Genomic DNA, 16,426 nt, shown 5'->3' with positions numbered 1-16,426 from the left:
GTTGGTGAAGGCGAAGTCTATTGATTGCGCTTATCTGAACATAACCGGACTTTTTTTAAATGTGCACGTGTCGTGAGCAGATGGCCATCTCCGGTCGCTGGTAACTGACAGGGAAAAGTTTGTTCGTAAGCTTCTTTTTTGGGCTTGCTTGTTTTGGATGTATATTTTTCAAAATATTAACGTGATTATTGCCATTAGGCTGATATTGAAAATAAAATTACAGTATTAATAAATATAAAATTATAAACTGAAAGCTCACAGCTGCTATAAGCTGAGCATTGCAACCGCTTTTTCAATTACTTTCATGCAAACAATATGAATATGCAAAACCTATCCAATTGAATAACACTTTTACTGTTGTTCTTTTTTCGTTCGCCAACCTGTCTGTCTGCATTGTGCGATTGATTGCCCCGAGTTTAATTTTGTTCATCTTTTTTTGCGATAAAGTATTTTACAGCGAAAGTTATGTCAGCAAGTGGGGTTACATCCGGTTGTAAAAAGCCGCAGATAACAATAACTGGCATATTGTGTTTTGGGCTGAACTTTTATTAATGGCTTCCACTTTGTTCCTCTCCCCTCGCATCTGTATTGGAAAGGTGATCAGAAATTAATTGTTTCTCTATTTATACAAGGGTGTGTCGAATTTAACAGGCAGCTGGGATGAGCTCTTTTTGTAGCTCACATCTGCCTGACACGTGTGCTCTATGTTTTTGCGCCCTAGTTCCAGTTCCAGCGTTGTCCTTTGGGAGATAATGACCGGTAAAATAAGAGCATCTTTGCCATTAACAAGACCAACGATTTCACAAACGGCGAGTGCGTGTTCATTATTCCTGATATCTTATTTGGGGCAGCATTACAAGCCGGCAACATTAGTCCGCTCGCGACAAGCGTCATCCATCTTGCCGCAACACAAGGATGCAACGTGTAACATTGCATTCGTCTTGTACGGCTAAGATTGTAATCGTCTAATTTACGATGGTGTTAGCGCTTTGCGATCAAACGATGCGGTCGTGTTTTGGTATGTAACGCAGGATCGTATACCATTTCTTGAATATGTGTGACTGTGTTTTAGCATTCAATGTACGGCTTGATCTCTACTCGAGGAGTTCTTAGATAAATTAATTATACTTTTAAAAGGCGGTAACCAATTAAATTATTATGTCTTGTTCTGTGCAGTATCCAATTACTGTATAATTTAGACCCAAAGCACCATTTACAACAAAGTTTCTTTCGCATAAATGGGCTATTTAAGCACCCAAAATACCTTGGGAAAATTTAAAACTGTGACTGCATTTTTGAGAATCCGTTAAGCTACCCCGTGCGTGCGCGCAGACGCGCCGGCGGAATGAAAACGACCGGGCCGTCCCGAATGCGGCATGCAACCGAAAAATAATTTAATGGCGGAAATTATTCATAATTCCGCACACTCGAAACGTAAATCTCGGGCAATAAAAGCCTGGGATATCGCCCGAGGGTGTTTTAAAGAGCGAGTGCCCCTTTCTCTCGTGTGGAGTTAGAGCGGCGCGTGGCCCGGCGTGGGAGCCCCCCGCGGCCGCTCTCAGCTGTTATTAGCCAGCCCCGCTTGTTTAGTGACATGCTAATTTAGATTTTTGCAACCGATTCTGTGGTGGGCGGGGCCAGAGCAGCCCGTCTCGGCTCGAGGCCATTAGTAGTATTAGTACCCGAGTGTTTAATGTTTCTGCAAAGGTTAACGTCTGATTGCGGATGCGACTCCCATTTTGTCATCATTATGAGTATAAACAGATTAAGTACCAACATTGTTTCATCTTAACTTTACCGACACAATCTTACACACAACAATTTACCACAAAGCAATTTGAGGGAACCTTCACTGGTTCTATAGCCCTAGCGTGCCCACGACAAGCAACATCCAAATTAAATGCTATAAACGTCCAGTGTACAGTGTACACTAGTGGTAGCCTCCACATAGTAAATCATCGATGTATAGGCGCGGTCGCCACCCAGGCGACGACTCGTTCCGAAGTAGGCCGAGCGCCGGCAAGTGTTTCACTACAGAAACTACTAGAGGTAGATGTGGGAACGTTTCCGCCTTTGGTCATACCGAGGGAATGCAGCTGAATTATACTTGAACTTGGATTGATTGAGAATGCGAAAGGTATCTTGTTGCGGTAAATGATTATCATTGTGGCTTCGACGCGGTTGTAACCACACAATATTAAACGGACTAAATTGTATGTTTCTTTTCTACACACAATTGACTTAGCTAATGTTGGGCTATGTTTCTTTTTGCTCTTATTCTCATTATCTGCCTTGATAATTATGAGTGATGATGCGTATTGATGGACTAGCGACGGCTTGACAACAAATACCGAACACGCAATGATGTCGAACAGTCATGAGACCGTGACGGTCGCTGACAAGGTGTAGCAATCACTGGGATCATCCGAGACTCAGATCTGATATCAGAAGTACAGGGTACTATCGGGTAAATACTCTAGGCTCTACTTAATATTAACATTAGGTAAGTACATACGCAGCGTATAGTCCACACGGTCCGTTGAGTCAATAGTAAAAATAAGAAATAAGTTTAGATTTTTGAGAATGTGCACATGAAAATGTGCAGAATGTTTTGATTGTTGGGTGCATGGTGGCGTAACAGGTAATTAATAACGAACGCTTTTTCCTCTCATTCACGAGTTCATGGGTCCTCACACATGATGTCTACCAATGCGCAATGGTTTCTTTTAATTATAATAACATACCCATGATGAACATCGTGAGGTGGAGGGTGGAGGATACCTTCTACACATCCATAGATAGAACTTTACAATTTACAATTCCTACCACGTTTTTCCTTTTTATTTCATCTCAAGTTGGTCCTGTAGTGTGTCCCAATTACACGTCAGCTACAGCCCGTGGTTGTAATACTTGTAATAGGTAGTACAAGCTCAGCGGTGGGAAGAACATTAATTGGCAATATATCACGGTATCCACACCCAACAGGTTTGTTCGGTTAATATCCACCGCCACAATAAACACGCTCATTTATTCAACGGTCTTTGATATTGGAAGATGTGGTATTGATGTCGGTCAGTTAAGTAGGTTTAAGCTAGATAAGTTCACTTTTGTTATGTTCAAAACAATATTAGGAAGACCTATAATTATTTGAAAACCGCTAGTGGCGAATATTCACAAAAAAATGCCAAACGAACGTCAAAGTAATCATACAACTGTCTGCAACTGTCCAAACATGAATAATCTCTTTAGCTGGCAGAAGCCACAAAATACATAACGAAACGTTTTCACAATAGATTCGAAGAAACACAAATAATTATGAAGCCTTGTATGATGGTAACTATAATCTATATGTTTATTCCTGGTAAAGCAATTATATCTTTTCATCACTCCCATATTTCAGTCTGCAATATTGAAGTAGGTAATTTAATCAGCGCATTAAAATGTTACCTACTAAAAACTTTCATATTTGATGAAAATTCAAATAAAATGATTTAAAAAATTGGGTTAATTTGATGTTGACTTTTTGTAAATGGAACTGTTTCATTGCTCGTGAGTGTATAATAAATTACTTATCAATACAGCAAGCATAGCAATAGTAAACATGAGCGCATAATTTTAGTAGTTTCTGCCCTGCAGCTCACGGGATGCGTCAGAAAAAGCGTATGAATGCTGAGAGGAGGCACCAAGCTTGCGGTTTCCGCGCTCCATCTGACGCCAACTACAATACTCAACAGTTAGAACATGCAAAAACACTAGGAACTTGACATTCCACTACCAGTCGTACACCGTCGTTTCTGAAAGCAAAGCAATTTGGTATTGTATGAATATGACATCGTTTGGCGATGCTAATAATTGATTTTATATACTTTGGTACAGTAAAATTTGCTTCCAATGACCAATAATTGCAGCATTGAGCCATAAACATGGAAACTGTGCCGGCCTAACTCTGTTTCCTTTAATTATCTTCAATCTACTTTATTGCATCCGCAAATTTATCGTAATGACATAGAGACTATACAATATTGTAATAAGTTTTACAGTTTTTTAAATCTTTCGGAGGTTTAAAAAAATTAACCTCCTTTTGACTTACTTACAGTTTACACGAGTTATGTCGCTTCACAAATTACGATACGATCACAATTTGCTATGTTCGATTGTTCATGACCATTTAATCCATATGGTAAAAGTGTTTAAATTTACCAGCGCAAGAGGTTTTTGCATAGGTATAGATTCTAATTCACTTCAGTGAGAAATTCAAGATGATAATTAATTGTATGTACTTGATACTTCCACACTCGAGGGGATATTATTATGTATTTATTATGTAGGTACTAGTTGTGAGACTTATGATATGATATGATACGAGTTATGAGTATGAGAATAAATTTTAAGTGCACAATAGACCTGTTTTGCATTACAACAAAACAGATATTATGTGTATGAAGAAACACACAGCGTTGAGTGAAGAAACAATTATTTGATTTCTTAGTATAAATAGGAAAAAATGGGTTTTTACATACCAATCTGCTGTATTTTCCTCTCTTTCACTTTAGCCAGTGGACAGTGCAGTCTAGAATCTGGATTCTACTCTGTGACGCGCTGTCAAATTTCTGACATAGTAGTCTTCAAAACTCACCTGCAAGCCGTTGCTGCAACGCTGTGTGTTTCTTCATACACATAATATCTGTTTTGTTGTAATGCAAAACAGGTCTATTATGTGTTCTTTCGAAACACACAGCGTTGAGTGAAGACTTGTTTGTTATCTGCTGGTGAAAGAGATTAGAAAATCTAAACGCTATGTGATCTCCTTTTTAGGTAAAATATACCTAAAATATAATAAAGATTCCTGTTAGACAACATCATAGTTGTAAAGGAAACATACTTAAAATGTACCTTCATCATAAAGGTACTTGCACCTAAAAGAAAGAAAATTAATTAAAAACAAAATTTATAAGTACATAGGTACTCTAGTTAATGATCAATAGGTGTGTATCCACTACATACCTAGTGTGATACACAACATGTCACATACTTACCTACACTTATGATCTGTAAGTATGTTGCTAATGGGATCATAAATCATACCATTATTAATTTAAGTAAGTATAACATAAATAAGCCAATTTCTTATCAAATTAAAGTTAGAACTAGTAAAGGACCAATCCAGGTGTGAGGAATACCTAATAGCATAGAAACAGACAATAGAAAATATAAAATTTTACATCATTGTCTTTATATAAGTACCTATCAATTTGTATTACATAGGCCCTCTAGGTAATACATAACCATAGGTAATTTGTACATATTAGGTAGTCAAACATATTATTAGGTAGTATTCCTTTTTAGTTGAAGTAAAATTGATCTTTATAAAGCACAGAAATATGGATTGTATTAGACTTATGTCACTGCACCACCCTTGCTAGGTAGTTGAATAGCCTACTGCAATAGGATTACATGACAGCTGTCTATGTGTACACTATCATAATTTTCCTTTTGAGATATACATGGGTGATGACTAGTCTCTAGGTACACGAAAAAATTTATAGATGTAACTACCAATTTCAATCAAACATGACTAATTTTACCAAGATTTTACAGGACCAACAGTCTTTAAAAAGTCAAGCCTGCATGTAGGTAGCAACCTACTTAAGTAAAGGGCCAGTTAGAATAGAAACAGCTTTTGTACAGCTATTAGGCTTACACCCTTCTCTCAGGTTGAAATATAAAGTTTCAGAACCGCACATGATCTCTATCTATACTTGATAAACAATTTACTACTGTAATATAATCCACCATAAATGCAAGTAAACACTTTATAGGGACTATTCAATAGCCTAACCAATATGGATAATTGGATAGGTATTTTCACAGCCATCAGTCATAGGCTCCACATGATGTAGGTATATGGTATACATATAAAAATCAATATAATATAGGCACCTTACCAGATAGATCCTTAGAAAGGCTCATAAAGGCCAAATATTAACACAACTTGGTGAACAAAAGTCCAGGACAATAATAGGCACTTAGACTTGTAGCTATCTCATGTTTGTACTCTCCAGAGACTACAAACTTGTGCAATGTGGGTATTAGAAAGCTACCTGGGCAAAATCATTTGACAACCACCTGCCATGTGGGTACACTAGGTCAGGAGTACTCAAATCCGGGCTCAAACAATATCAGCCAACATAGTGGTAAAATATGTGCTGTGGCATACACCTTGTATAGGTGATATTAATGCCAATGTCTACTGAATAAACATTCATTCTGAAGTCAACTTTACTGTTGTAATCACTGAGCTCTTCCTTATGGCAAGCCTGTGTTAGCTATTAAGACCAAATTAAATTCAGAAAAAATATGTATTGTATGCAATATTAAGTATAGGCACAATACAAGAGCTCACCTTTAAGATAGAAGATATGAGATCTCAGGTTATGTCTTTCAAGAAAAGATCCCTGAAAAAGTAAGCTAGCAAGTTACAACACAATATATTAGATTGAAAATGTGTAACTCTAGCTGCCAAGGCGCAGACGCTTCAACATCAACCCATCACGTCCCTACTGCTGGGGAACGGGTCTCCTTCCAATGAAGGTAGGGCTTGGGCCTAGAAAGCTGCTTTATCAGCTTTCATTATGTTTGGCCACTGCATATCAATAATCATATGTCCCAATAGCACATGGCCTCCGCGGCAACAATCTTGTCATTATGGGTTTAGCCAGAAACCGTTAAGTGGTGTTATTTGTAAAAATAAATAGGGATGTGATGGTGGTCCCATGCTATCCCCACTGGAAAGGGAGGATCTCCCAACCTGTTTGGACTGTGCTTTGTTCTGGCGGGCAGCTGCTTTGGTAAACAGGAGAAAAAATTGGCAATTCACCTTTTTATGAGTGGATTATGCCTATTATCAGTTTTAAACTGTAAGACTTATGGATGCAATCATTGATTGAGTATTAAGTATTGAAACTCCCATAAATTCTTGCTTAAAAACCCCAAATAGCTACAAAGTCAAGGGTATGACATGAACAACTTTGAAAAAGTTATAATCATGAAAAAATATTACAGATAGAAAGTAAACAGTTAATTTTCTTTATGTAATAATAAAATAAGTACAGTTAAGTTCACCAGAGCCCATGGCTTTTCGACTGGTTAAAAGCTATACAAATGGTTGTTAAACATCATAATATTTGCATATATAATTGCAAAAACTTGGTGGCAATGCATTTTAGTTTACCAGAGCCCATGGCTTTTCGACTGGTTAAATGCTATATAAAGCGGTTGTGAACCATCATAAACTTCGCATATATAGGTATCCCATGAACAATGTGTGTGAATAATTGCAGATACCATATAAGATTTTACCTCTCCGTGAGGAAGGTTCCAGCAATTATGCAAATATAATATAATACATTTTACTTCACCAGTGCCATAAACAGCATTTCGACTGGTCAATGTATTACAATGAACTTATAAGTTCAAACCTTCATAAACTTTGCATAAAATCCCCAATAATTAGGTACTTGAAGATGGGTCCGACACCACCAATGTGTGTGTCATCAATAATATTGCAGTTAGTAACTGCTACATTTAACTTTCCGAAAGTTTAATGAAATTATGCAAAGTTAAAATACATTATGAGATGATCCATGAGTTCATCATAGCCAGTGCCTATCAGCATTTAGACTGGCAATGTATTTTGTTGCTCTGTCCATTACACCCGCATGTAAAAGGACATAATATGTATACCTAGGTAATAGGTAAATAGGAATAAAAAGGCCACGAGCCAGTTTAAATCCTGTGGGTGAGCAAAAAACAACATATTTATATGTATACATACATGTTGTAAGAAGTTATTATGGTTAATAACTAAGTCAATATGGTAAATAGGGGCCCCGAGCCAGTTTTAAATGCTATGTGAGCATAAAACAACATGTATACATATAAGTTGTAAGAAGGTATTATGGTAAAAAACCTATAAGACAACAAAGGTTGTAAATATAGGGATAAATATTAGCCAAGAGATTTTATAAATTATAATCTCATCAACCCATCCGCTAGGTCAAACTATGCTACTGGCTTAAGCCATTGGTTGCAAGTCAATATTGTCAACCACAGCACTGCATGTCATATTTAATTTATTTTAAGATGACAGTCTCAATAGTGAAACTGCTAATATAAGTGTAAAGTTCTCTGTATAATATACACACGACTGCAAATCCCCGAAGGGGTAGTCAGAGGTGACCCACATAAGGGCATAAATAGTGACTTATTTTCATTGACACAATGCACACAACCCTTCATAAACACTTGGTAAATAAATAATGTAATCAACAAATTACAAATATTTTGCGACAACACATCTATGCATGCAGCAATCAAAAGGTTGGTATATTATGTAGATAGGTAGGTACATGTTAACTAATTAATACCAGATGTGAAAATATTTTCAAACTTTTGAAACCAAGTATCAATACCATGTTTACAATTGAAACATTTAAATTCAAAGTAAGCAGTGTAAAGGTTATAAACCCAACAACCAAAGGTCTAACAAGCATCTGTAGCCCATCTGGGAGGCTTCCTAATGCTAGATAACATGGCATTAAATGAATAGGAACAAACTTAAATGTTCTCATATAAGTAAGCATTCTCTTATGAGAATTTTTAGCTTTACCAAATGGAGTTAAACTATGTAAATACAGTATGTAACAACGTAAATACTATTTGAATAAAGAAACACCATTGAACAGAGCTGGTTTCTGGTTTAAAGGTATAAGCACAAAGATAAAATATCATTTGTAAATTGCAATGTTTTTGTACCGAAAGATTCATGCGTGAAATAGTTTTCTGACTTACTCAGTTCAGACTTCGAAGGTAGGTATGAATCCAATTTGCTGGAGAGCATATTTCACACTATCACAGAGATTTATCATAATATCTTCATGTAATCTTGTGATCTTCTCGGTTTTCTGAAAAAAATATTAATACCGGCCCGCGGGCGGGGCGTCGGTAGCGGCGCGAAACTATTTTTTGTACATTGACGAAAAGTACGATGTCTCATACAGAGTTTTTTATACATTAAGTGAATTAACACTTTTATTGATTGTTTTATTCCACAAACACGAATATTATCATGGATTATTAGTAAAAAATCCATTTTCAAAAATATATAAACGCGTTTGATTCAAGAAATCAAAAAGCTATGTCAGAAATTTGACAGCGCGTCACAGAGTAGAATCCAGATTCTAGACTGCACTGTCCACTGGCTAAAGTGAAAGAGAGGAAAATACAGCAGATTGGTATGTAAAAACCCATTTTTTCCTATTTATACTAAGAAATCAAATAATTGTTTCTTCACTCAACGCTGTGTGTTTCGAAAGAACACATAATAGATAGTTACTAGAAAAGACGTACAAGGCCACATTCATCTTCAATAGTATTACGAAAGCTATAGGCCAATTTGTAAATGAAGATCGATAAGTTAGATTAGATTAAGGATTTGTAATACTTGGCAATTAGGCTCTATGCTATTATTATAGCTATATCGAAGAAGGTGAGGTAAGCAAAATTGTTCCAAGTAACAGAACCTAAGATTGTACACAACACAACACTCATGTTGTACAAATACATAATTTAAAATCTAAGTTGAGGTAAATTTATTTTAGAGTTATAGTATTGCTCTATGGTCCCAATTAAGATTTAAAAATGATTGTGTAAAATTCTGACAAAACAGGTGACTCTGACACCTAACTGAAACTGTATTTGTATACTCGTAACTACCGCTTTAATTTGGTACAGTGAGAGTTCCTTGAAATTTCACGTGGGAAACAAACTCAAAAGTTATGTCAAAGATTAGTTTAAATAATGTATGCTGATCTCATGTAAAGCTATGTAATCCATCAACCAAACGAAAGCGAAAGGAATAGAACGTCAGCTAATAAAACACCAATTTTAGGTAATAAATATAAAGTAACATATTATATTATTTACATAGATACACACTTTTAATTTACATTAATGACTACAAGCGTTATAGAAGTTATAAAATTCCAATCAAAATACACATAACACCATAACTTCGCCACGTAACTGAAGTTGTTAGTTGATCCATGAATAAGAGCATTAAAACTAATGATAATCTTACTTTTTGCTACATCCACAAATTGGCATGAACTTTTTCCGTCTCTTGAACTTTCCCAACGCAATTCAATTCAATTCAATTCTAATTCCAACTAAGAATAATGTTCAGTACAACATCTTCGCATGAATAACAACGTTTGTTTCTTTTGTTCTTCTATTCTATTAATTATTTAAAGGTCGTGAGTGATGTTGTCGTTTTGTCCGATTTATTGGGGGAATTAAAAAGTCCACCCATTTGGTTAAAGTTCAGTGCCTAAGTACATGCTCGTGATGTCATTGAATTATACGGTACAATGCATCTCTAACAATACTAGAACATAGAGCTTTGTTCTGAACTTTGTAACGTTATTTATTTCTTCCAAATAAATAACTTACATCATAATAATTAACTTCATAATTTATTTGTAAATTCCCTTTTAAAGTATCGACTTTATCGATAACTTAATCTTCGCGTCGATAATTCTTCAAATTATCGACGCGTTCCCATCCCTAGCCAGCGAAGCGGTCTTTTGTTATTGTCCCCACTATCGCGGCAGCCCCACGTTGGGCGCCAGTGTCGCGCTTATAAAAATGGCTAGCTAACGGAGAGGTAGAAATGAGAAGCCAGGTTTAAGCTTGACACAAATTTATTAAGAGGTCAAGTGTGGGTTAGGCCTACACTACACGATCAGTCAATTTTCAGTTGGCACGGATAGGGACTCCCCTGAGTCGAAGAGTATCGGCGTGGAATCCCGATAACGCGACCGGCGTGGAAGTCCTCTTCTCCAGTGCCCAGGTAGGTAGGCAGGCAGGTCACGTGGCCGTTGCGTGCGCGTGGCGTGTAGCTCGGCTGCGCGGCGTGGTCAGCAACACGAAGGTAGGGGGTTGCCGAACCAGCACGTAGAGGGCGAGCCGTAGAAGTAGGTAGTTACGTGCAGTAGGTACACCGTACCGTGGACCCCGATATTGGGGAAGACACGCACAAGGCACCACTGGTAAAGTCTAGGTCATTCGACACTTTAGAGCGGGCTAGGCACCTAGAGGACTGCCGTGAGGTAGGGTCACGCGCAGTCGATGCCGTAGCCCGTGGACGAATGATCGAGAGCCAGTGGTCACCGAGTGGGGCTGCCGTGAGAGGTGGGGACAATAACAAAAGACCGCTTCGCTGGCTAGGGATGGGAACGCGTCGATAATTTGAAGAATTATCGACGCGAAGATTAAGTTATCGATAAAGTCGATACTTTAAAAGGGAATTTACAAATAAATTATGAAGTTAATTATTATGATGTAAGTTATTTATTTGGAAGAAATAAATAACGTTACAACTTTAATTTTAATTTAAACATAACACTTAACTTTGGACCCACTTCTAAATTCTTCTAAATGATTTTATTTCTTATGGGTATTTTCAATTTATTTTATACCCTATTGAATTTGTACAATAGTAACAATAGATGTTTAGAATGGTCACCTGGGTTACCCTCCAGACACACACTTAACGGTTCTTCTTACTTCTGTTTGACGGTATGAGGTAACGTCTCTTGTTTGCTTGCTGTGCGTGATCTCATAAATAATTATCTAATCCTAATTGCGTCGTGCGTTCAAAATATTCAGTCATTACGGGATGAGCAGTGTCGCATCATATATTATACCTTTATTGACCTTTCCGCCGTGACATTTCATTGCGTGATCTGCGTGCAAAATGTCAAATCCGTGCTCAGCAAGCGAGATAACTAAAATATTACCTAAGTACTATAAGTACCTTGAAGTATTTTGAAAAAGAACCCGAGTATAATGTTACAAAAATTGATTTCGGGTCGTATGCTGTCACTTTTTGTACCGTATCTTGTGTTCTCCGTACAAGGAATGAAATTATTTATGAGACTTATGATCTACTTGAAAAATATTTTACTGCAATGTGTGTGTAGGAGGCTGGTACTGTCGAAAAGTTATCAGACATATGTAATCTAAACGCCCTAATTTTACACCTCAAGCATAAAATGGCTTAACCGTTAATACTCGTAACGTAAGTTTGTCCTATGCATTGCCATAGCCAGACACAAATCTTTCAATCTTCACGATGTAACTTAAAAAAAACTAAGGCCTGCTTTCAATGTAAAAACAAGCTACTAATATTTGTATCTCACCGGCCTTATGTTATGTCAGGCGTTACAAAGACTACGGTCCAAATAACACAAGGACATTCGCAAATTTGGTATGGACCATTACGATAATTGAAATCACCAAAAGAGTCTACATGAGGAAATCTTACATTTAGTTCAATTTACAGGTGTAGGTTCTTAGGTAACATACCGATTTTGTGTAATTTTCTGGTAGGTAATACATGTTTTAAAGCAACTGATTACCTCCGTTTATTAAAATATAATTGATCATTAGGTTTGGTTGGTGTAGCTTACATATTTACCTGTTTATACATTTTTACAGAATTTATGAACAGAACCAGACTCTTATTGGATTTTCAAGTTTATACGAGTGCTTTTATCAATCTGTATTCTTTTATCCTGACGGTATCACTATTACTTACCTAGAATATTATGATTGTTTACCATGTCTGTTATTAACCATGCATTACAATTTGATCACATACTAATGTACAATATTATGTATACCTACAAGTTAAGTTCCCATATTTGCAACTACACCGATCACTTTAGTTTTCCCCAATTAATCTATCAGATTGAAATTTCTTTTGGCGTTATGCAAAACACCTTTTGTTATAGTCGTAATTATAATAAGCACGTAGAGCTGTACATCTATTAGATACGCTCACTGAATAGTTAAATTGATTGAGACTTAAGCTTGGGGACATATTGCATAAAAGCAGCAATAGGCAGTAGCGTTTTTTAAAATCTATAATCGTTGTAAGTGAGTGTGTAATATTGTAAATAAATAAATAAATAAATAAATAAATATGTGGGGACATCTCACACACGGCCATCCGACCCCAAGCTAGGCAGAACCTGTGTTATGGGTGTCGGACAGCTGATATATCTACACAAATACATAGATAGATAGATACTAAATATAAATATCAACACCCAAGACCCGAGTACAAATATCTGTCTTTAAACAAATATCTGCCCCAGCCGGGAATCGAACCCGGGACCGTCGGCTCAGTAGTCAGGTCACTAACCACTACGCCATTCGGTCGTCATTGTAGATTCTCTTATGCTTTTATATTGAAATTATATCCTTCGACGCAAAAAGAAGGGTGTCATAATTTTAACAAGGCTATGTGTTTGTGTCTGTGATCGTAGCTCCCAAACGGCCGAACCGATTTCCTCTATCAAACGAAACTCTTATGTTACTATTTTTGCCTGCTTCCGCTGAGTACCTTTGACTTTTAGTCTAATCTTATCTTTAGTCAAAGCCTGGAAGAGATCACTTTTAGCGATAAGGCAGCCCTTATTGTATTGTGTTTCAGTTTTATGTCTTTGTTATCTAAAGTGTTTTTATGTACGTATAAATATATACTACTACTAATCATGAACCATCTAACCATTTCTCCCTTGTTGCAGGGCAAGTCCGTGATCCGCCCTATCGCGTTCAAGCCGCTGGGCGGCCGGCTGTCGGCGGGCGGCGAGCGCTACGGCTCCACGCCTGTGCTGGCCAGCCGCCCGCCTTCGCACATGACTCTTTATGGCAGTAAGTATGATGACGTGTGTCACTTATATCTAAACTTACTGTTTACATGTATTATGAACGAAAGAGACTGGCCCCCTAAATCAGGGTATTCTAGTGGGGGATCTTAAAGTTTTTCTTGAGTTCAATAAATAATTTTATTATTATGATAATGTATGTTTGTTGTTTATTCAATGGCAGTAGTAGGGATTACAAGCCACTGACTTAGAGTTATGCTGTTGTGTGAAGACGATCCTTCGTTAGCAATGGAAAATATGACAGGTAAGGCACAAACGCTACATGATGCTGCTATTGTGTTTCTTTCCCATTCCCTTTCTTCTCTTGATAGATCGAGCCTTTGAACAAAATATTCTGCAATTTTCATCACAAAATCAAGTTTTTTTTATGTTTACTATCACGAGTTAAGTTCGTACCCATCTCACAATTTTACTTCCACCCCCAGGCTCATCCGACGTCCGCGAGGCGCGCTGGTGCGGGTCGCCGCAGCCCGCGTCGCTGTCCGCGCTCCCTCCCGCCCCGCTCCCCGCGCCGCTGCACCACAGACACCACTCTGCTATTGTGTGAGTCTTCAGAATTTAGTCGAGCTTTGCTACTCGGCAAGTCAGCATGCACTCACGAGCGAGCAACATAAAAGTTCCACCTGCCATTGCCGTTCCATATGTCACTGGTACTTTTTCATTGCTCGTGTATTATCTGTCGCATGGTTATTATAGAGGTCTAACTGAGCCAAAATAGCCCATCCTCCCCTCTGTTAATGAGTGAGGTAAGATTTTTTTACAGCATCACTCAGCAGTGTGTTGTGGGCTGTGGCGGTCTTTGGGAGATGTTATGTGTGGTAGAAGATTGCTTGTTCATGAGTAATACCTACTAGGAAATTGGTATCCATTTTCCTACGTCACGATAGATAGTTAGGAAAATTAATGACTTAAGTATACTCCCAAACACAAACTCCCAACCAAGCCTTTGAAACTTACATTGTAAATTGTAACCAAGTAAAAATATTCCAAACAGCTGGCCGTGTATGTGTTCACAGTATTCAGTGTATTTCACTAACGGTGCGCGGTGTTGGGAGGCATGCTACACCCCCGGCCAGTGATGGTCACGACTTGGCCAGTCGTAGCCTTATTATACTGGCGTATTCATAATGTTTACTGACACAGTTTCCACAGGTATACAGTTGTATAGGTAAATGTTTTCCAACTCTTTGGATTAAAGGGTAGGAAAGTATAAAGGCTAACTAGGATAGCTTTTTGCTAATGAGATCTCGTTTACTTAATTTTTTTTAATTTACTTTACTGCGGTATAAGTACCTACCTATTCTAGTAACTATTGACGGTACCTACATTTTAATAATGAGTTAAAAAGGCCGGATACTTACGAGTAAGCCATGAAAATAACTATAAGTACCTACTTAATAACAATGTGTAAAAAATACAATAGTCATACTAGAGACAATGATTTTTGTTATAAAATACAAATTGTCTGAATATGGCGCATTAAAAAAGGTTGAACTTTTATATTATACATATTACACAGTATTTGTATTAGGTAAGCATATAGGTACATATATAATTATATTACATCCTAAATTTTCATAATTTTATTTATGAAAAAACTGAATACCCTGTATACGAAGTAACTGAAAACTCCGAAACCACTGTTTCTTGCTGAAATTCCAGTCTTACGAAGTTACGAGTATGTTTAATTTCGCATTCGGTAATTAATGTTTGCTATTGCCTGATGCGTTTAAGAATAACACATACAATGTTAATTAAGTGCGTGTGTGGTATAATTACTATCTTATTGTCAGATTTAGATAAGCTAAATTATAAAAAAAAAACTACCCATTACTTAATAAAAACGTATTATGCATGTCGTGCTAAGCGTAATTAAGTAGTTATTTTTACAATAGTTACGTTTTCCTTGTAGATATGAAGTGAACAAAAACTAGATAAAAACAATGTAATGTAGCTTATTTATAATTAATTCTTGTTAGTACATATTGTATATAAATTGTAGTCCGTAGGTCCACACATATTAATACGGATTAGAAGGCTGAGTCCTTTTGTATAACAAAAAATAAAATTAAAAAATCACAAAAATTTCCTTATTTTAATCAGATGTTTTTCAATAAGTATCTAGATCGGATCCATTGCCCAATCATACCTCGCGGTCAATCACTGATAAAACTGAACCCTGTAGATACCAATTCACAGAATGTCATCGACTTACATGAGGGCGACCATCGTTCCTCTTAATTAATTTCATTCGACTACAATTAACGCAATGAGAGTTAAGACAACTATGGAACTTTGCGTGACGAACCCTGTTACACCAAACACAACCATATACCCTTGCATTAAAGTTAAATATCAGTCAATGGTGTAACATCATCTCATACATACAAGATACCTCGTTTGAATTCGTGAATGGTGGCCTAGTAGATGATTGAGTGGTGAGGGAGCTAAAATGGCCCTGTCGTTTTCTAAAACTACAAAAAACAACAAAAGTTAAGTAAATTTTAAATTATGGATTCCTTTTCCTTAGTACAACATGTTCCAATGAATGTTACTGCTTCATAAACTAGGATGATTTACTAAAATGACTGAAAATTCAATTGAATTCTCCCACCCTTAATAATAAATGCATT

General features: G+C 36.9%; 1 protein-coding gene across 3 annotated transcripts in view; it reads left to right on the top strand.

Annotated features, from left to right (window-relative positions):
* The window catches only part of LOC105384732 (leucine zipper putative tumor suppressor 2 homolog), a 62,385-nt gene that overhangs the window by 35,466 nt on the left and 10,493 nt on the right, over window positions 1–16,426 (top strand). For all 3 annotated transcript variants that reach the window (XM_048629565.1, XM_048629564.1, XM_048629566.1), the window contains 2 exons: window positions 13,653–13,779; window positions 14,219–14,336. In XM_048629565.1, the coding sequence (XP_048485522.1) occupies window positions 13,653–13,779; window positions 14,219–14,336 (245 nt within the window). The remainder of the gene's footprint in view (window positions 1–13,652; window positions 13,780–14,218; window positions 14,337–16,426) is intronic.

The sequence above is a fragment of the Plutella xylostella genome, chromosome 23 (assembly GCF_932276165.1).
Source record: "Plutella xylostella chromosome 23, ilPluXylo3.1, whole genome shotgun sequence".
NCBI lineage: Eukaryota > Metazoa > Arthropoda > Insecta > Lepidoptera > Plutellidae > Plutella > Plutella xylostella.
This window is presented reverse-complemented; position numbering and strand designations above follow the sequence as displayed.